General features: G+C 37.6%; 1 protein-coding gene across 1 annotated transcript; it reads left to right on the top strand.

Moving 5' to 3' along the window:
• Window positions 1-4,502: 4,502 nt before the first annotated feature.
• Window positions 4,503-22,825, top strand: LOC121894422 (calcium/calmodulin-dependent 3',5'-cyclic nucleotide phosphodiesterase 1B-like). Its single transcript, XM_042407008.1, has 14 exons — window positions 4,503-4,678; window positions 6,737-6,850; window positions 7,536-7,718; window positions 8,154-8,220; window positions 8,355-8,471; window positions 8,814-8,954; window positions 9,879-9,979; window positions 11,962-12,087; window positions 14,264-14,365; window positions 14,585-14,705; window positions 18,641-18,722; window positions 19,143-19,260; window positions 19,710-19,846; window positions 20,595-22,825. Exons 1-14 carry the CDS (start codon window positions 4,626-4,628, stop codon window positions 20,687-20,689), a joined length of 1,557 nt encoding a protein of 518 aa, XP_042262942.1. The 5' UTR covers window positions 4,503-4,625; the 3' UTR covers window positions 20,690-22,825.
• The last annotated feature ends 23 nt before the right edge of the window (window positions 22,826-22,848 follow it).

Here is a 22,848-nt window from a genome sequence, read left to right as displayed (position 1 = left end):
CTCACATCCATTTATGCAGTTGTGTGTGTGTGCAAGTTGCATTTAGGGATTCAGCATCAATGGCCGAGGGACACAAGAACACAAGAGGTTCAACTCCCACTACAGGAAACATTCATGAATAAACAAATGACAGCTCCTAAAAAACAGCACGATTACCAAAGCACATGCTTAATGCAAATCACAAACATGCATTAATTCAGTATGAGTCATTGTGTTTGTGTTGTGTGTGTGTGTGTGCATAAAGGGTTTACGTCTCAATGGAGAGATATTTAAAACTGTATGATGTGTCATTGAGGAAAAATGAATAGAAATATGGCCAAAACTACAAATAAAAGATCCAGGTTGTAAAAAAAAATTATATTTTTTTCTTCCAATTATATTTTCATCTTTTGTGTGCCGAGAGAGCAGATATCAGTTGGGAGATTTGCTCCTTCATATTTCATTACTAGGGCTTGATATGAAACTAAATATAAAATTGTATTATTAGCATTATCAACATTAGTTGTAGAAGTAGTGTTATCATGTGTCTCTTTTTTTGCATGTGGAGGCCTTGCATGCAGATGAATTCTTTCCTTACAGCTCCACAGTGGATACCGTCCCGAGACACTGAAGCCAGTTAATGGTGGAAACTCTGGTCCTGATATAAAGGCTCTCTGCTGATTGTGTTGGTGACGCAGAGCCTCTCCTGCTGACTTGTGGATCACTGAGGATTACACACACACACATCCTGTACACACACCACAAATACACTATACATATACAGAGGAAAGCACTAGAAATATCTGTGAGCATAAACACAGAGCGGCATAGGTTAACATAAACTACAGGAATATATACACACATTCAAACACAAGAAATCACACATACTGGATTCAGAGTAACACACAAGTGTTCCGCAGCAGTGTTAGGGGCCAGAGGTCATGACACCCGCCTGCAAAATACACAGAGCCGCTGATAGACATCTGAGTCTTGTGACATGGAGGACCACACTGAACCGGTAAGACTGCCTCTAATGTTTTATTTTTCTTACGTCTCGTATTAAATTACTTACATCATGACACAATAATAATTTCTGTTATTCAGCCAGTTGGACAGTTTTCAGTAACATTTTTCTTCTGGAGCCATAAAGATGATGAAGGGTTAGTTTTGTTTATTCGATTAATGGTTAGTGTGTCATGCAGTGAGATGTCAGTGTATTTCTTATGCAACATATTATACAGGACACACTATGTATGCTTCTTATCAATATGCAGTAAATTACATGTTGTCTTTTAACAGTCAGTTTAATTAATTTTAAAGGGTCAGCTCACCCAAAACACGCACACGCACACGCACACGCACACACACACACACACACACACACACACACACACACACACACAAAATGTATTCATTTTCTCACCTTCCTTTGATGGTATCTGGTTGTGCAGGTACTTTTGATTTTATTTTTTTAGGTGAGGAGGTGTGTGGAATGTCATTTGAGGGGTTCACAGTATTTAAAAAATTAGATTTAAACAAGAATAAGAGTCTACAGTAAACTGACTAACTGTAAGGCTGTACTTGGGCACAGCAGCACTTTGACCTAAATGCACTGAACAGATGAAGAGAGAGTTTGCAGAATGACGTTGATCAAAGCTGATGGGAATGTGATTAGGTACTCGTAAACCAAAAAAGGTTTTGAACAAATAATGCTGAAAAATGTTGAACTGGCAGAAAATATGTAGCCACAGTGTTCTGATAGCTTATATATGGACATTTTTCGTATTTAGAAATAAAGCAACTTGCTGGAAACAATTGAAATTACTGTTTAAAGGTTAATTTGTATGCGACACTCATCCTTGTATTTTCTTTTTTTACATACCACCTACAGATATCTATCAGCTCTTGCTAGCTTACACACAACACATATTCCAAAGAATATGTGTAGCTAGTCAGCTAGTCAACTAGTAGCACCGATAGCGCTACCACAGATTACACAAAGTTAGCTCTACAGGTAGTAAGAAATTAACTGAATGTGTCCCAAAACATCAAGCGGCAGCACAGGTTAAAACCACAGAAGCTCCCCTCACAAAAGTAAACATTCACACTCTATTATAAACAGTCTTAAACACAGTAACAGAGTGATCTGTCTGACCTGTAAGTTCTTCCAGCAGTTTGAGTGTAAAATCATCCACCGCCTTTATAAAATCCAGAGTTCTGACCAGATCTCTGAAGCTAACAGCTAATTCTGCACTCTGAGCTAACAGGAGGTTTTCTTGTTGGGATAATGACCATTTTCCTTCCATTACTTCTGTGATTTGGGCAGTTTAAGGCCCAAAAACAACTTCACATGTTGATCTTCTCATAAGCGCTCAGTCATTGTGTTTCTCAAGACATTTCACTAAAAGATAAGATAAAAACCTGGCACTACAGCACTTGTCACCAAAGTCATTAGGATACAGTTCTCTGGGGATCACGAATGTTTGCACCTGATTTCATGGCAATCCATCCAACAGTTGCTGACATATTTCAGTCTGGACCAAAGTGATGGACTGACCAACAGACCAACACTGCCATCCCTAGAGTAACATCACTAGAGTGGCAATAACTTTAAAATCAATGTGTCTTTCAAAAGAGGATGTCCGTGATAGTCTGCCAAAGTTTTATATTACAGGAGGGAAGTGAGGGATGACAAAGTCCTTCAATCAAATCTGTGTGGTTGACTGGGATTGAGGTTTATCCACGAGACCAGAGAAGCTTGAGTCAGAGATCTTAAACCTTTGACACTTTGTCCATTGTGTTCAGTCAAAAACATTGGGTGAAATATATATTTAATTCCAATGCTGTAAAAACAAAAATGACCACTCTCCATGCCCCTCAGCACCCTCATTTTCTTGGAAGTCTAGTTCCCAAGCCGAGACACGTAGCATTTAGATGTGATTTATGGTGCCGCACAGTTGGATTTCTCCCTCAGAAGTGTAGAGTCTGTGAGTAATAATTGGCTCAGGTCACTCAGTGGACAGAGAGAGATCAGAGGCTGTATGTTCGTCATCATTAGAAGGAAGACAGAGTACGAGGGACAAATGGTGGAAAAAAGTAAACGCATGAAGTTGGCAAGCACACAAAGGAAAAATTAGTTTAGAGTTCTCTACTGATTGTAAGTGACACTAGATGAATTACTCATCTGTAGCCTTGAATTTACATTTTTAATATCATAGTATGACTAAGTCTATTAGGAGCATTGTTCTCTAGCATTTATGTGTCGATTGATTTAATTACTTGCTCATTTTTCTCTCCCAAGTTGCTTTTGGTGAAAAAAAAAACTTAAAGTGACGGAGGAGATGGAGAATCATATGTCGTACTGTTACTTCTCATTTTTGCAGTATGTCGTGCCATGTCAAAGAGCATGGGAGCATGAGAGTTAGTCTGACCCAGAAGCCAAAGCAGGACAAGCAAGGAGGGAGATGGACAGCAGGCAGGGGCTTTCCCAAGCCACGTTGCTGCACAGCTCTCACAATACTCTATAAAAAGACTTATAATGGACTTGTAATGGATTTAGGACCTAGAAAAGTGTTTAGGGACAACTTTCCGTGTCTTCTCTGATCTCCTAGGTTGGGGTATTCTCCTTTTTTGGTGCCTCAATGAACAGAAAACTGCCTGTATGTTGGCAAAACATACTCTTCGCTGCTCGCAAAACACTCAACTGACATTTATTGATGTGGCATTTTCAATAAAAATATTGGCTGTGCTATTTACATAAATTATTGATGTGATCTCAGTTATTATTTGCACATCTGTGCTGTTGTGTCGTTGCAGTTTTAATATGTTATGACGTGTTGCACAAAGGGTGAATGTATACTACTTTTAATATCTGCAACCTTTGTGGACAATCATTTTCAACTTTAACAGAGCAGCAAAAAAAGGCAAAAACATGTTTAAGCAGACAAATTAAAAAAATATTTTAAAAGTGAGCGCTCATTTTCTCCCCCTTATTGCCCCTCACATTTTCTGCTCATGGCAGTATGTACCAAGAACAGAACAGCAGTTAACCTATCAGGCTGTTGTGGGTGGCTTTCGAGGACAAGCTTTGTTTATGTATTTTGGTTTGGGTGACTCTGGTGGGTTTCAGTGAAAGACTCTCTCTGTAGTTCCCTGATTTGCGGCTGTGGTGGAAAATTCTCATTTGGGATTTGAACACACACTGCTTGAAAGCCTTGCAGTCAACACTTCATCAGTGAGGTCAACTCACTCACACTTCACAGAACGGGTGTACACATATACACAAACACTCACTGACAAAGACACTCACACCAGGTGCTCACACACCCACCCACACACACACACACACACACACACACACACACACACACATACACACACACACACACACACACACACATACACACACAGACACACTGAGACAGTCTGGGACTGCCTAACCAATCAGAGTGAAGTGGAGAAGGTCCCCTCCAGAAGTGGGAGGGAGAGCTGTTGAAACAGAAGTCTGTCTCAGGACACACAAGTTTGCATTGGTGCTTTGGAGAACTTTTCTGCTTACTACTGCTCTACAATAATTTTACTTTTTCATCCTGTGATAATTTTTTTATTGAACTCTGGGGTCCATTAGGGCACAGCTTGAGTGTGGAATGGCTGAACTGGTGCGAATCCGTAAGAAACGGCTGCAGATCCCCATCTCTAGGTAAGACAGTCTGTTAAGATCAGAACAACTTATACTATCATAGTTAGTTACTTACATGTTTAGCCCATGTGTGACTGCATAAATAAGCTTTAAAAACTTAGTTAAACATGCTACATCTTTGAAATTAGTGTTATTAATCACTGTTTGATGCAGTGTGGCTGTAAAGATTATATTCAGCTGTAGGAGTTGTTTCCTTGTTTAGCAGTAATGGAAAAATGTATGACTCAAACATACATCCTGCAATGCACATAGATGAGTGTGCATTGCAGGAATTGATTGTTTGACACATTTTCTGACTGCAAAGCAAAGAATGAGATATTTATCATTACCTTCAAAATGCTATCCATGTATTTTTTCATGCATTCATGAGGTTTTTCCCCGACTATTCTTAGCAGCATGTGAGCAAACACTTGTTCTTGCGTGAACACTTGACCTACTCATACTGTGGGAGGGAAATGTGCTGCAGAGGTGATAGTACATGTGGTTTTGTTTTGGTTAACACATTGATGTATTAGTGTCTGCAGGTTTCAGAGCTCTAAACCCTGTTGGGTGTTCTTGTTGCCAGAAATTCACATGTTGCTCACGTCATGATAGTCAATAATAAGAAGGTACAATTCACAGCACTTTTTTTTGTGACATGAGATATGATCTGATGTGGCTTTAAATTCATGTTTCTTTGTTTTTTCTCAATAACATCTACGTAACACTGACATATATTTAAAAATTCGTGCTGACGAAGCTGCTACTAGTCTTCTACACTGCTGTGCTGATACACGCCTAGTAAGGATGACACTACGCAGTGTGTAGATTCAACAGAGTCTGTGCCAAAGGAAGATTTGTCATTTGTCTCTATAAACAAAATTTCACAAGTGCGCTTGACGAGTAATTTCCTGTAAACGTCCTGTCGAAGGCTCTTCTACTGTGAACAGTTGAAACAAAAAAGGCTGTGTTATCACAAAAGATTACTGGAGATAGAAAGTGAGCGGTGGCATTCAGATGCATGCTATTTTTACGACTCAACAGCTTTTGAAAGCCCTTGCCAGCGTGATAAACACTTGAAAAGCTGTGAGCGTCTCATCCCTAGGAGTTGGCTCCATGGCACAGTTTGAACACAATCACTCCGGTCACGGCACCATACGGGAAAACCCATCAGAATTTTTTGAAAGAACTTATTGGTGGCACAAATGTGTTATGATATCAGATAAATCTGTCTTTGAAATGACGAGAGAGGAAGTAAGTCTAATTCCACTTCCACTTCTGTAAACTGAAGGTGAGATTTCCCATCAGAGCTGTATTAAGCTATGAAAGCTTTTGGATTTATTACTGAGATGAGATTACATTAACACACTGCAGGTGGATTATACTGTCGACGACATGTGCCTTAAGCATTGTGTTTTTTATTATACTGCAGAAGATTAATGCATGTCAACTAGTTTTCTATAGTAATTTAATTAAGTGTTTCGAAACCCAGATTGAGCAACTTGTTCTCAGACAAGATCAGAATGTGGCAAAAACTCAAAAACATCATTTTTCATGGAGCCCACTTTAACAAAATCTGGCTTACATAAGATCCTAACCATGGGAAGTTTTACTCTCATGGAAAATTTGGCAGTAATGATGTCCTTTTGCCACTGGCTTTCTGTGGACAATTTTGCATTCATATCTCTTCCAAATTAACTCCTTCCGTCCATAAGGATTTCTCAACTTCTTGTTAAAGCACTTCTTCAGCCTTGTTTCTCCAGCAGCCAACACTTGTTAAGTTAGTGTAAAGTGCTGTCCATTTATAGAGTTGTCTCCAGAAAGCTTGCAAAGCATAAAACCCGCATTTTGTTCAAAATGACCTTTCCTCTGTAGCTATAACTTTTATTACTGTACCCACTGAAGACTTAAGGCCAAAACTGCTGTAACCTCCAACCATTTTCACACCATGACTGCCTCTCTCAGCGATTGCTGCTTTGAGAGGTGAAACTGCTTTCCACCACACTCAAAAAAGACATCTCCTGTACCATTTTATTTTGTTTTGATCACAGCCAGATAAATGATTATGTCCCCTCGCAGGCTGAGGAGTGTGCTGAAACAGCTGGAGGAGAAAGATGTCGACTATGAGGAAATCAAAAAGAATCTGGATTTTACAGCTTCGTTACTGGAGGCCGTTTACCTCGATGGATCAAGGTAGAATATAGTATGATGATATGGCTTGGAAAACAAAAGCTAATAAGCTGTCATCTTTCCATTTTGATACAAGAGTATGTATGTATACATTATCATTTTAAACAGTTAATTCCTTTGAACTTACATAGTAAAGTAAGAAAATACCCAAAGTCTCGATGATTGCTTTTTCTTGGTTGGGGCCCTACACTTCCATAGCCGTGTAATACTGATAATCAGGTGCCAAAATTACAAGTTATTGGCATTATATACAGTTAATTTGCAAAAGTCACAAATTATTATGTAAAACAAACTCATACAGACCAAATACAACAGAGTTCACTTTTTAGAATGTCAAAGAAACAACCCTTGTAAACCTTCAGAGTTGTTCTGTTTAACTATTGTGATATACTGGAGTTATTTGTCATTACTTTTAGCAAACAGCTAGTGCATTTCTGTCTCTTGTGTCCCTGATCTTATTGGAGAAGCTGTCATCTGTACAATCTTCCTACAGCTTTAATCTTCAATCTTTTCCTCACTCTCAAGAGAAGTAACAGAGATGCCTTACCTTAACATTTCTGTGTGTTTTATTTGATGTCTGTCATTGAAGTCCAACAGTACCACCACTAATCCACCGTTCTGTAAGGTACAGTGATTGTGTACGACTCTGTGTCTGTCAAACAATCACTGTGTGTGTTGTCTCTCTCAGGCAGTGCTTGGAGTCTGAGGACGACCTCCAGCAGCTGCAGTCAGACGGGGTGCCTTCGGAAGTCACTGATTGGCTGGCATCCACCTTCACCCAGAGGGTTCGACGCCCAGTGCGACGCTCAGACGAGAAGCCCAAGTTCCGCAGCATTGTGCATGCAGTGCAGGCTGGGATATTTGTAGAGAGGTATAACACATATTTTTATGTTTATTTTTTATTTTTATTTCTGAATAAGTGGTGGTGACTTTTGAACAGTTACTTAGTAGTAACAATGTAGCTGAACAAAATGGCTATATGTTTTATTTATGATACTTAAATACAATTAAAAAAAAGGGAACGATCATCTAATACTATAAAACTCCCATTGTAAATGACTGATCTCCACATCTGTACTATAACTCTAATACAGGATAATACAGTGTTGTTACTATTCCAACCATAGAAAACACAGACAGCTGCACTGGACTGTGAAACATGAGCCTCCTTTTCTCTTTAAAACATCCTTCCAAAGGGGACAGGGACTTTGGAGGATTTATATAAACAGCTCCTGAGACGAGTTCGCTGCACAATGTCAACATCTGAACTTTAACTGAACTCAACATAAACATTGCATTATTCCAGGATGTTCAAGAGGGCCTACACAGCAGCCATGCCAGACCAACCTGCAGAGGTCGTAAATTGCCTCAGGGTAAGCCTGCACTAATAATGAATCTCACTGTGCCTCGAGTGTTTGTGCAATAAATCGGACATCACAAAAAAGGATTGTATACACATCACAAGTATGCATCAATAATGCAGTCACTTTTATCTCTGTCTCCTCAGGATGTTGACCGCTGGAGCTTTGACGTGTTTGCTCTGAACGCAGCCAGCTCTGATCATGCACTACGAACTCTGTTTTTTGAACTGATCACTAGATATGAGCTCAACAGTCGCTTCAAGGTATTTTAGTTTTGAATTTGATTGTTCAGTACATACAGCACCCTTCCCGTACAATATGTTTGAATGAAAAATCTTACGGTAATATGATCATTTCTGACCTTTACTTTTTTGGTAAACTTTTGTTGTAATTTGCAGATAGGATCAGGCATATGGGTTTCATTATCAGTTTGTGGTGCACTGTGTTGCCAAATTGCATGCATCATGCCGAAGGCCCTGTCAGTGCTAACCACAACTTCATTACATCATTTGAGCTGTTTTAGCTTTTATTGATGACACAAACTTTTGAACCTTGAGTTTTCTAACTCAGCCTCACTTTTAATAATTACGTATTGCATTTTGTAGATCCCCATCTCATGCCTGACAGAGTTCCTGTCTGCAGTTGAGAGAGGATACTGCAAACACAAAAACCCATACCACAACCATGTTCACGCTGCTGACGTGACTCAGACAATGCACTGCCTGCTACTGCGCTCTGGACTTGTGGTTAGTCGACTGCTTTATCATCATTTTTCGAGGATAAGGATGGTGTTTTTCTATATTTCTCCTGTTGTCAACAAACATTGCTAGGATTATGTTCACTGGAAACTTTTTTTCCTGCGTGCAAAATGTTACGTTTTTGTTCTGCACATATGTTGGGAGGAGTGCAATACATGTCATGTGGGCTTACAGCGTGCAGAGTGGGGTCTTTAGGTAATAAAAGCACTGTGTTGATTCTGGGATTCATGAAATGTTATTTAAGATTAGTACGTTGTGTCTCATACTTCAAGTCACAACTGACTTTCGCAATATTTAATCCTTCCCTAACAAGTGCTTTGACCATAAACCAAAATCTAACCATAAAAAACATCATTCTTGCTTTAGTTGCTATGAGTGCAGTGAAAACAAATGTAATACATTGCCAGTGAATGGTTTGCAGATATGTTCAGTATGAACATTGCATGACCAGGCAAATATGTAAATTAATAATAGGAGAAAATGTTGTCTAGTGACTATTTATGGCAGCAGGACAATGTATGTGGAATTGGCTCAAACTAAACTACAGTGGCCATGTTCATCGTAATAAAAGAACATGCCCACACTGCATCGGTTTATTTATTTGATGTGTTTTTTAATAGTTTTTGGGCAACAGTGGAGGTCAGTGTCACAGAGGGATGGTTGAATTTGTTGTAAAATATAAAATATCACCAGCCTTATCCTTTAAAACCAAGAGATTCAGTCTGATTTTACATATAGAGGAAGGATTACTTGTTTGTTCCCTGAATTAACATTTCTGAGTCATCACTGTGAGGCATTGCTGCTATGTGTATCAGTAAAAAAGTCTATTAACAAGTGATATGACTGCACAGCAAAGAACATAATAACCAACATGGTCAACGTGTTTTTGTGTTGTGTCTTGTGTCTATGAAGCATTGGCTGACAGAGCTTGAGGTGATGGCGGCGCTATTTGCCGCAGCCATCCATGACTACGAACACACAGGAACCACAAACAACTTTCTCATCCATACAAAGTAAGCTCTACTTCTGAAACATATTTTATTAACCCTGTCTTATAAAGCTGCAGCTAAATGTTCCACATCCTGTTGTGACATGGTAAAATAGTAAGAGATATCAGGGCAATGTAGAAATAGTAAGGCAGTGTTTCTGAAAGGTCTTTGTGCAATTTTAGAAGAACTGAAAGAGCACTTCTAAAGCAAACACATCTTCATGGAGGGAACATAGTATTTTTAGATGTCGTTTTTCCACATAAGAGGGCTGAAGAACGCAGTCTCTTGGCACCCATCATCATCATGCTTTATTTTGGGAATAAAGCACAAAGGTCCACAATAAGTGAACATATCATGGTTATCTAACTCTGTAAAATGGACACTTACAAGTTTGAACAATATGTTTGGCAGTTGAAGTCATATTCAGTCTTTGTTTCTTCATGAAGAACATCTGTTGTGTTCAGCTTCAATTCATGTCAGTTACAATTGATTCAATTGTGGCACTTGTTTTATTACAGTATCATGCAAACGTCTGGACACACTTTCTCATTCAAGTGAATGGGAAGGTGTTTTCCTGCATCATCAGCTGCTTCTCAGCTGAACATCTGTATGCTCAGTGTGTTAAATATTCATAGTTTCTTCATAGTTTCACCAAAATATGATGCTAAATACATTGTGTCATAAACTGTCTCAGGGAAGTAACAAAAAAGGGAGTCACACAACTAATGTCTCAAACATTTATTGTGAACTAACTATAATAAAAATACAATTTGTCAGGAAAGTCAGTAATTAATGCAGTGTGTGATGTGGGCAAACAAATCTCAGGTCCTCAACCAAACTGGCTGATGGCTGCCTGGGAGGAGGAGAAGAGTAAAATGATATATAACTGTATTCATATGAAGGTTACTGGAGAGGATCATGTACATTTCCAATGAATTAGTTCATATTTATCACTGGTGTAACCTCAAGTCTTTTAGTCCTGCATAGCAGGTCAGCTGAACATGTAAAAGTGTGAAAAATGTGCAGACATAAAATTGAACATATTTAGTTTGGAGAATAAGGTTCCCAGTAATAAATGAGAAACTTGGGGTTAAATTGAACAGTTCTTTCAAATCTTCTGGAAATCAATGGCTGTTTATAAACTCAGCACAGTAAATTCTACATAAGATGATTGTCTTGGAGATTTTGTCTTTATTTTTCCAACAATTACAGCCAAATCACATATTTGTAGTAGATGTTATTTTTCCTCCAGGAAACCTTCCAGAAAATTATTAAGATTAAGATTAAGATTTTTTTCAACATGAAATCTTGTCACTATTGAAATCCACTGTATCTAACATGAAGCTCTTCAAGCTGACCACAGCCACTTTCTCCATGAAGAGCACCCGAAGATGGTGGAAGAAGGCAGAATACCACTTAAACATACATACAACTGAATGTCATCTTTGATAACTTTGAAGCCATTTTCACATTTTTAAGAGATTTTCAGTTGAACGTACAGAGAGAGACAGCAAACATGGAGGGAAAGAAGGGTATGACATGCATCAAAGGTGGTGGATATCGTGGTTATGTAATATGTGTCTAGGCTGCTAGGGCACCCCAAAATAGTCACTGATTGGAAAACTTTTCACAGTGCACTTTGGTATCCATTTAAACCGTGTAATAAAGCAGATTATGCAAATGAGTGGACACAGGATGCCTGATTGAGAAATTAGTTCATTAACTCGCTATACTGAATCATTAATACCCACATGGTGCTCGTTTCTATCACATCCCACTCCCTCTTCGGTACTTTTAAATTTATTAATACGGATCTATAGTCAAAGTGCTTAAATGACTCCCTCAGGACTCTCCGTTTATCTCATCCTCACCTCCTCCACCCTTACCACTTCAGTATTGTACAACTGCACTTTTATGCACATTCGCATTTTACAACCTACCCATCTATCTGCCTCTTTCTCTCCTCCGCCCCTCTGTTGCTGTCTCACTGTCTGTCTTTCTGCCAGGTCAGAGTTTGCATTGATCTACAATGACCGGTCGGTGCAGGAAAGTCATCACCTGAGTGCAGCGTTCCGCCTGCTGCAGGACGACCAAATGAACATCTTCATTAATTTGACACGAGAGGAATGGATGTAAGATGACAATATTTCTACTGAGTATAATTATGTAGCTGTTCAGTGTTTGTTTTAGAAAAAAGTAAAATTTTGTACTGGTTCTACATTCAGAGAGGATACAATAGCCATCACAAAATATAAAACATTTAAATCGTGCAGTAAATATTCCTTGTGTTTTTGCACTGCCATGTAATGTTGCTCTACTTTTTGTCAAAGGGCTTGATAGGCTAATTTAGTGGAAAACCCCTACTGCTCTCTCTCCACCTACATAACTACAGAGTTGAATGTGACAAGTTCTCAACTGTGCTCTCTGAGTCAAAGGGCATTTCGGGAAATCACTTACTGGAATAGAAAGAGATGAGAAAGGTTGTGCAACCTTTCAATGTGTGTACAGCAAACAAAAACAACACTTTTTTTTTTGCAGTGAGCACAATTTAAAGATGTTTGACAAAACCAAGACTATAATTTTGGTTGAGGAGTGGTTTCTGGTTCACATAAAATGGCTGCTGTAGATTTCTTTTTTTTGCCAGTTTCATTATGGAAATGCTGGGTGCCATATTAATGGAAGGAGACAAAGACCCTGCAAGAATAAATGTTTGTCAAGTATGAATTTCTTATGGGCAACAAAATTCCATGAACCATGACCAAAACCAACAATGAACTGACCCAAGTGTTGCCCAAAGCCATTGTTGTGTAAAAGCTATGAAAAACACATCAGACTTAGTTGAAAAAAACATCCACATTGTTGAACTACATGACATGTTCTTTTATTGTGATGAATGGGCACTGTAGTTTGTTTTGAGTCAATCCCATATAAAGTACACCTTTCTGCTGCTGTACTTTAAATATTCACTAGAGCTCCAAATGTGTATTGATCCACGGCTGAAAATATGAGCAAATACATAATTTATTCCCATGTGAGTAATATTTGTCAAAACTACAGTGCCCAGGGGTTTTAGGATTTTTTTTCAAATGAAAGGATATATAAGTTACCCATTTTAAAAATGTATGTCTTTAGTAGGAACCAATGGGCTTGAACTGTGCTGTTACATACTGTATCAGGACCAAATTCCACCGGCTTAGCTGTGTGGTCATTAAAGTGAATTAAACTGAATTTGTTGGCAATAATAAAAATATAGAATAACTCCAGCCTTATCCTTTAAAATACAATATGATTCGCTGTGATACGATGCCATACGATACGATGCGATACGATACAATGCGATACGATACGATATGATACGATACGATACGATACGATATGATACGATACGATACAGGTAGGTATGATAAGATATACTTTATTGTTCCCATGGAGAATTTTGTCTTTGGCTCAAGTGTCAAATACAGATGCATATAGAAAATACAAGGTACAGACAACATAGGTACATAATCTCCACATGACACCAAACAGAGATGTACAAAATATACCATACCCTAGTACATAGATAATAATATAAGGACATTAGGGTGACATATCAACATACAGAGACAGAGACCTCATGAGTATAACATGAACAACATGAATTGTCTGAGTGGCACTTACCAGCTACAAGGCTGCTCATATAGCTGACCTCTTATCTTTGACCTCCTTAGATAAAATTTCTCCTTTAGGAATCAATAAAGGCTTGTGTTACTGTTATTTTTTATGTGTTTTTACAGAAACTAGCAGTCAAAGATGTGCTCAATCAGCTAATCATTTATTTTAACAATGTGATACAAAATTCACATAAACAGTTAAAGGTAAAAGTCGGCCATGGTTGATGGTTATTAACTGTGAATTTCACTGAATAAAACAAATTGGCATCAGCTCACTTCCGTTCCATATGTGCTCATATTAGTGTAAACAATCCATGTCTTAACTGCAATGTAGTGTCCGATGAGATAATATTTATACTATACTGTACTGTAGTTTATATATTCATGGAGGCTGCTGCTTCATCTATCATACATATAGTATGTGACTGAATGGAAGAGCTTTGCAGATATCTGCAAAGATAAACACCAGCAGCAAAGTCTAGTGGGCTTTTCTAGCAGTCAGTGTTACCATGGGAACAAGAAAATCCATCAGGAAATCTAAAGAGGTTACAACCCCATTGAGTCTTCCTGCCTGCCATTTTTACTCTATACAGCTCCTTCCCATAAGCCAAGATCAACTAGTAAACTGTGTGACTTTGTGTGTGTTTCTTCACAGGGAGCTGAGATCACTTGTTATAGAGATGGTGCTGTCCACAGACATGTCCTCCCACCTACTCCAAGTTAAAGCAATGAAGTCCTGTCTACAACAACAAGAACGGTAACTCTAATGGACTGCGCTGTTATAGATGCTGTGGTGCATAATCTAGAGGTCATTCTGTGTAATGAATGTTCAGAGCAGATTTATCTGATCCTGCACAGAGGGGCAGACAGACAAATTAGTGTCACGCGGGTGGTGTCAAGTTTTTTTTTTTTTTGGCATGTCTGCAAGCACAACACAACAACAAAAATAAGAAATGCTTTATGCTTTCTCCAACAGGATTGACAAGCCCAAAGCACTGTCTCTGTTACTCCACACTGCTGACATAAGCCATCCGTCCAAACCCTGGGTACTGCACTCTCGGTGGACTAAAGCCCTGATGGAGGAGTTTTTCAGGCAGGTAGGAATGCTAATAAATCTGAACCATCAATGTGACTGTTTCCTCTCTTCTCTGCTCTTCTCTTTTCTTCTTGTCATCTTAGTGCAAGCATTAGTGTTATCACACTTTGGTTATTGTTCAGTACTATAGTTAAACATGATGGAAAGTAATTTATAGACGTTGCAAGAAGCGACTGGTTGCTTGAACCAGCAGCCAGTTAGCTTAGCTTAGCATAAAGACTTGAAACAGGGAAAACAGCTAGCCTGGCTCTGTCCAAAGGTGACAAAATTCACCAACTAGCACCTCTAAAGATCATTACTTAACGCAATATATATCAGTCATTTCATCTGTACAAAAAATAAAATGTAAAAATGACAAGTTGTGGTTTTACAGCGTTATGTACCGAACTATTTCTTGGCTTGGAGCAGTTGCCAGGCAACCAATAGAGACTATAGAAAGTAACTGCTCCTGGCCAGGAAATAGTCCAGCATATAATCCCCCTTAAAATGGCAAAATGTTGTTTTTACACTTCAGTGTTTGATTAAACTGATTAAACTGAGATTTTAAGTGTTAGTAAGTTCCAGAGAGTCTATTAGGCAGATTTTTTTTTAATTTTGGAGAGAGCCAGGCAAGCTGTTTCCCTCTGTTTCCAGTCTTTATGCTAAGCTAAGATAACCTACTACTGGCTCCAGCTTCATATTATATTGTAAAGTTATAAGAGTAGTAAACTCTCAGCAAGATAGTGAATAAGTGTTTCCCAAAATGTCACACTATTCCTTTAAGTGTAAACGTCAGGGTGAAGTATTCTCTATTGTGCTTTCCATGAAATATAATCATAACTAAAATCTAGAGATACTTTATAGAAACCTCATTTTTTTTTATTGCTGTCATGTAGAACTAGTGTAATACAGAGAATTGTAAATTACGGAGTAATAGTGACATGGAATTCATTAGTAGGTTTTTTGACTGCTGAAAGTGGTAAAACATGTTTTTAAAAATATTAAGATGTATTTACAGCACATAAGAAATGTAGGAGCTAAATATAGGATGTGTTTTGCTCTTAAAATATTTGATAATGATAGGAACGATCTTGATATCAATCTTACTTTTATGTGTGGTTTATTTGTTTGTGTTGTTGGTTTGTTAGATGTAATTTAATGTAATTTTGATATGAGATTTCGGTTTTGTATTTTAAGATTCAGATTACTGTCATAGAAAACTTAGAAAACCAGAAAATATTCCCATTTTTAAGATAGGGACCAGAGATTTTTCAATTTTTGCTTAAAATTACTTAAATTTGAGTTAATATGTTGTTTTTGTTTCAGTGTTTGTTGATAGTATTGTTGAGTCTCCTTATTAGTATAGATGTCAGTTCTCATTTTCACTGAAGTATTGTACTGAATTATTCTCTATCTTCAAATCTGCTCATATCATTTCTGTTTTTTGCTGTTCTGTCATGTCCTACCTACTTCTATTCTTATCTGATCGGTTTGATGTGTTATTATCTTTGCATGATTGATGAGTGAAAAGGTTGGACGCCTAATAGCAGCTCAACAGTTCTGTAAATGACTCATCAGAGTCTGAAAGGGAGAGTGGGAAACCTTCAAAGAGCTTTCTCACAAATGAGCTAAAGGAAACCACATATATAGCACCTCAGGTATGAAATACAGACAGTCAGAGAGAAGAAAGCCTCTTTGAAAAGTTTATTGTACATATTCGTTGGTAGTGAAAGCCAGACTAAATTTTACAAGCTCAGATTTTAAACAAGATTTAAGTCTGGAAAACATCCACAGGGTCAGATGTGTTACCAAACCATTTGATGTTGCTGAAAGGATGATGTTGCCTCTCAAAACTGTCAAACCTTGTGAAAAATTTTGAGCGTGGAAACTCACTCCTGACTTTTGGGAACAGTATTTTAAAAATAATGGGCAATAAAAGATGAAGAGAGGACTTCAAGATGTTAGTTGAAGCTCTGAAAAGCTGTAAACCTTTGAGATTAGATTATTTTGTTGAACTGAAAAAGTTTCAAAAATTCATTCTTTGTCTTGGAAACAGCAGTTGACAAAACAATCTCCCCTCAAGGTCAAATGTAGCTGTTTGGGAGCTTTCAGTCATATCACATGATCTTCATCAGCAGACAGTTGGCTAGTAGATGTTACTTTTTGTGATTTACATACTTTTAAACTAACATGTAGGGTGAAGTCCTTAAAGCTCTCAGGAAATTTTAATATCTAAAATTCCAAAAAAAAGGCAAACTCCATCTTCTCTGTAATCGCTGAATCTACATTTTTATCTCATCTCATGTCTTCTCATGAATGCAAATAATCTTGCTTTTAATTTGACAAGCATACATTAGTCATTTCTAGTTGCCTTTGTGGGTGTATGTGATGTGCTACTGTGTGTAGCTTTGTATTTTGTATTATGTGTCCTGTCTGTTTTTTGCTTTGTACTATTTGTTATTGTGCGGTTATATGTTTTAATTGTGACCTGCTGAAGGGACTGCGGATGAAAATTAGCTATAAGCTAACTCTGGTACAGTACATCAAATGGTAACATTTATGTTTATGTTAACACTGTACATGGTCCCAATAAATAAATAAGACATATGACTGGAAGCTACAGAACAGCAACTAAATCGGTCTTGAGGTGAGATTCTTTGGCAACTTGTAAATGCAAATAAATGAAGCATAATTCTGCAACTCCATGGCCCGTGTCTCCCCTGAAATTGAAATGAAAGAAGTTGATTTTAGTTGGTTGTTTAGAACAAATGTTTCAGAAACACCAATCAGGTGTAGGAAGTGTTTATGTTGATATCTGAATTACTGTTTTAAGAAGACTGTTAATCATTACAACCAACTTAAATGGGACGTATCATGCTTTTTGTGATTTTCTGTTATTTCTATATTGTTGTGATGTCGGATGTCTATGTTAAACATGGTCAAAGTTCCAAAACTTGGAGGTGTATGTATGTAAAAATGGTCCCTTAAAGTCAAAGCCTGCTTAAAGCTTCAGGCTGCTCCGAATGCTCCGTTTACAATGTTGCCTCTACTTCTTCCTCTTACTGTAATGACAGATTGCATGATCGCGCATGCCCACTAATGGCCATCTGTTGTTAGCCTTGGTTGCTAAGGTTGTTGCTCCGGTTGTTCCATGGGTTATTCATGTTGTCCACTCACATATCTTAGAGTGGATTCAGGCTCGAACATGTATGGATATATTTGAGAAGTTTCCAAGTTTCCGAATAAAGAACAAGAAAAGGAAGCCTCTAGCAGCAGAAAGCCTCCAGAGCAACCAGAAGTCTGCCGAGGGGCAGCTTCCAGGGGCTAGCCAATAAGAACTGAGTGGGCTCGTCGGGAGGGGTCCTGAAAGAGACTGAAGCTAAAACGGCCTGTTTCAGATAGAGGCTGAACTGAGGGGCTGCATAAAGGGCCAGTATAAGATAAATAAGGAGTTCTGTGAACTGTAAATCATGCAAAAAGTTTCCTGTAGAGCCCCAGATTTAAAATACAGACCTGGAAATGTGCATGAAATCCCTTTAAAATGCCATTTATTTTAAAGAAAAAGCCTACTGAACCTTGCCAGATGGCAATGAGAGAATTGGCCGGCATTGTCTGTACTTTGAATGGATTTCCAGTAAATGCAGCCATACAGTAAGCAGCTTTGTGCTGTTTTTCTCTCACCTCTGCTTTCACTTGGAGAAGAAATACAATAAAGGAGGTGCTGGGCAGCACTACTCTCTTTGAATAAAAAAAGATGTAAGAAACTTCCCTCTGAAAAAGCTCTTTAATGTTTGCTGTGTTATTTAAAAACAGCTCTTATATGGTATTCACTGGTCTCATTGGTATATGGTCTCAGGTGGCCAGTGCTGTAGTTAAATAACCTTTAAAAAGTTATTTTCAGTCCATGTGTGGGATGCCCTTTAAGATATCTTCTCTCTCTCTTCCTATCTTTGTGAGGGTGATAGAGAGGCGGAGCTCGGCCTGCCCTTCTCTCCTCTGTGTGATCGAAAAAGCACCCTGGTAGCTGAGTCCCAGATTGGTATGTCTCACAAAACACTTTCCAAAACATGTTTCCTTCACTCAATTCTCTTGCCAGCGATATTTTATAATAACAATTTGGTTTCTGTCCACAATTCTGATGGATGAAGTCATGGAACGGCTGTGAAACACCAAATATACAGTTGTTCCACTATAAAAACATAAAAAAGTATTAAAATCACTTCTGAAAACAGCTTTCTTTTTTCTTTTGTCTACCCTATCACAACAGGCTGATCAGTGGCAAGATCTATGCTAATTTATTAACAGTTCAGTCCTGCAACATACTGTATATATTGTATAAATCACTGAATTACATTAGAATTTCTTTACTGATATAAAAAAACATTTCAGGCAATCACATTTTTACACCTCAGAATTGTCTTATTTTCACATGCTAAAAAGTTGACATTTGTTCTCGCAGGTTTCATAGACTTCATTGTGTATCCTACATTCTCTCTGCTGACGGACATGGCCGAAAAGATTGTTATTCCTTTGGTGGAGGAGAACCCAGGTCCACCAGACCCCTGCAACAGACACAGGTAAAACACAGACGAAGAATGCACAATGTTGATACCTGCTAGAAAAATATTTGTTGATAAAGTATGAATATAAATAAATGTAAATACTGTAAACTGAAGATTGGCACCAGAATGCTAAAAGAAATAGTTTGACGTTGTGGGAAATAAGCTCAATTGCCTTCTTGCAGAGTCTTTGTGAGTTAGATGAGAAACTGTTTCCTCCTGTTTCCCATGTTTATGTTGTGCTAAGCTAACCATCTCCTTTCTGTAGCTTTGAATGGGAGTGGTATCAGTATTCTCATCAAAGAGGGAAATCTATCATTCTTTCCTTAGAAAAGGATAGATAGATAGATAGATAGATAGATAGATAGATAGATAGATAGATAGATAGATAGATAGATAGATAGATAGATAGATAGATGTAAAAGTCCTTGTATGATAGCACTCTCTATAATATACTTTCTCTATAGTAATCTTTGGAAAGAGAGCTCCAGAGGTCTGCAGTGGAGTTTGGCCCACATCACAGCTGAGCTGGTGAGCTTTCGCTCTATATGGACACGACACACTGAAGACAACAAGCTCAAATGGAAGGAGTGTGGCTCCAATGGTATGACATTTAAATATATATATTAATTTCTAAAGGTAAAGGTCATATGCATGAAAAATGGAATGAAATTGAAGTCCCATAAAACCCATACTGTATTTAGTATCGTAATGTCAGTATTTAAGAAATCCTATATAGAAGGAATGAATGCAAACCAATTAAACAATTAGTTGAATGACAGAAAATGTATTGACAACAATTTTCATAAAAGATCATTTAAATCTTTTAATCAAGCTTAATATAGTATTTATTCATTTGTCTCTTCTTTATTTAATAATTAAATATTTTGAGTTTTGGACCAGTGGTTTGACAATACATCAGAATACATCACCTTGGACTTTCAAAACTTGTGATGAGCACTTTTTCTTTCGATTAATTAAAGAAAAATAATCAACAGATTAATTAATAATGAAAATAATAATAGTTGCAGACCAAATTCATACTTATTCTTACCACATAATAATCTTTAGAAATTGTTACACTTTTCATCTTTTGCAACAATTCAGACTTTCAGAGTTTGACAGCCTCTGTTAACGTGTAATAAAAGGTGTTTTTCCAGGATTTGTGGCTGATTTGGCAGGGACAGAGCCACTTATACTGCTCCATAAATGTGCTTAGTCTCCCTGATTTGATTTGCTATCTCCATTTATTTTAGAATGATCTCATGCAGAGATTAACAGATACAGATATTGTTTCCCTTTCGGCTTAACACAATTTTCCAATGCCTTTTCCAATCTTCTTTATCCTCCAGGATTTTCAGATCCCAGTGTGACAAAAGAGCAGAGAGCCAGACAAGCGGACCTGTCAGAAAAATCCCTGCAAGACCCCAGTAAAGATACAAAATAGTAGAAAGGACTGTGTTTTTTTCATAGAATATCTACAAAGGTTAAATGAGGTTAACATAGAGTCACTGTTTGTAATAAAACCACAATGCCTTCTCATATCATAATTGAGGGAGTCAGAGGCGAGGAAGCAAAGATGTAGGAGGAGGAAGGGTGGTTTAAGTTCATCTTCCCAAGGTAAGATGCAGAAAATGTCCTCATGTCTTATTTTTAGTGTAGTATACTGAGATAATTTAATTGCAAAGTGTACATGCTGGCCATGTTATACAGTACAATCCATGTCATTAATTTAATTTGCCACCTAAACACTTGTGAGGAACATTTTACCTTTTGTAGTTTGAACTGTACACCGATCACTTAATCATGCATTGAAATTTAAAAATATGTTGTTGTTTTTGAAGTTTGCTATTGATTCATTATAGGGCTGGCCTTATTATGAGGGGATATGGTGTCTTGTTTTTTTATTAAAACATATGAAAAATTCAACTGCAAGGTCAAGGATCCTGATCTTTGGCTGAATCCCATTTGCTTGACTTGCATAATTTTATCCCCTTTAAAGTCTGCAAAATAAGTTACAGCACATCCAGTGGCCTTTTCAAAAACAACTATATAATACATACAAATATGCAGATCAGTTCTGCAGTTTTCTGACAAAACAGTGCACATTTTACTTAAAAGGCCAACTTCTGAGATATTTTAGCCTGTCTAGATACGCAATGTCAAATTGATGTTTAGCCATAAGAAGTGGTGTTTTTGACATTTCTTCAGTTTGGTTTTATAAAGTAAGTTTTAAAACAACATTTAGACCTTTACATTTGGAAATTAAGTTACAGAAAATATAACTGAACATTTAAAGAGACCCTTGTTCGAAGATGTAAAAAATTGAGGCAGCAGAGGACAAGACATCCTGACTGTTAGTCCTTTATATGGCTCAGGTTCCAAACCATAATGCGCATCCCATATCGCAACTGAAAAGCATCTTTTGTTGGACCTTCCTTTGACTTTCACATAACGGTGTAGTGCCCACTTAAACCAATTAAGCCAATGCCCAGAAAATCAATTATTTCTATTCTCTGCTCTCCCAGCAGGAGGGGCTGTAAGTGAAGTGAAGAAGAGAATTAGCTCCAGGGTTGCCCAGAGGGTTCAGCTTCAAACCTAATTTCTATCTTTTTTTTTTTTTTGGCAACTTGTAATTGCATCCTCAGCTTTCTTCATATCAGGGCAGAGTGGAAAAATGAAAGCTTTTCTACATTCAAATCAGCTGGTTGGATGTAAATTAATAAATAGCACAACAATAATTGAAGACACAGCCCTGTGTCTTCTGTTAAATGTGCATGATCTGAGCTGTGCATGCAGTGCACACACAACTTCACCCCGACCTCCAACACACACATATACATATCAGTATAAATGCATTATACAAAACAGGCATGACATTTATTGTAGTAACTGTGTTTAAAAGAAAAACACTAATCTTGCTACTTTACACATGCATACAATGTTTGAGGTATTTTTAGCATCTCATCACAAAAGCAAAAGACCCATATGATGTTCAAATTATTTTGAAGATACAGACATCCTTCCCTAAACCAGTGTGAATTCAAAACCATATTGTTTGTTTTCTCAGAGTATCTCTCACCCAAATATAGAAAATCAATCAAAACAGCAACTGTATACTTTACTCTTATGGGTTTATACAACAGCAACACGAGGTGATGATTGCAAAATTCTTTCACAGCAAAAAGTTCCAATAGAAGTGATCAATCTCACTCACGCTAGCTTTAAAGTCAACTGGAAGAGTCTATATCACTTGAAGCTTAACTTGCAGTGGGACAAAATATATTCATGGAAAACAGTCCTGTTTATGAAAAATGTATGCATTTTTATGCTTCTGGCCCCTAGTCCATTGAATTATTTATTGGCAGAGTGCTTATTTTTAGCATATAGTTAAAGTCAACCTCAACCAAACACGAACAGTGTGCAGTGATGTCAAGACACTGTAGATTTAACTTGAGGTTTTTGGAGATTTGCCCTAACGTACCCCTTCTTTGACATTTTAAAAGCAAAGTAGATCCTGCTTTGGACACTCAAGATGACAGGTAATTATGTGCTGACTTTATGTTGACACTGATAGTCAAACATGGTGTCAGCTTGTGTCAGTGC

The sequence above is a fragment of the Thunnus maccoyii genome, chromosome 3 (genome assembly GCF_910596095.1).
Source record: "Thunnus maccoyii chromosome 3, fThuMac1.1, whole genome shotgun sequence".
Taxonomy (NCBI): Eukaryota; Metazoa; Chordata; class Actinopteri; order Scombriformes; family Scombridae; genus Thunnus; species Thunnus maccoyii.
Note: the sequence above shows the minus strand (reverse complement) of the source record. Positions and strands in the feature narration are given on the sequence as shown.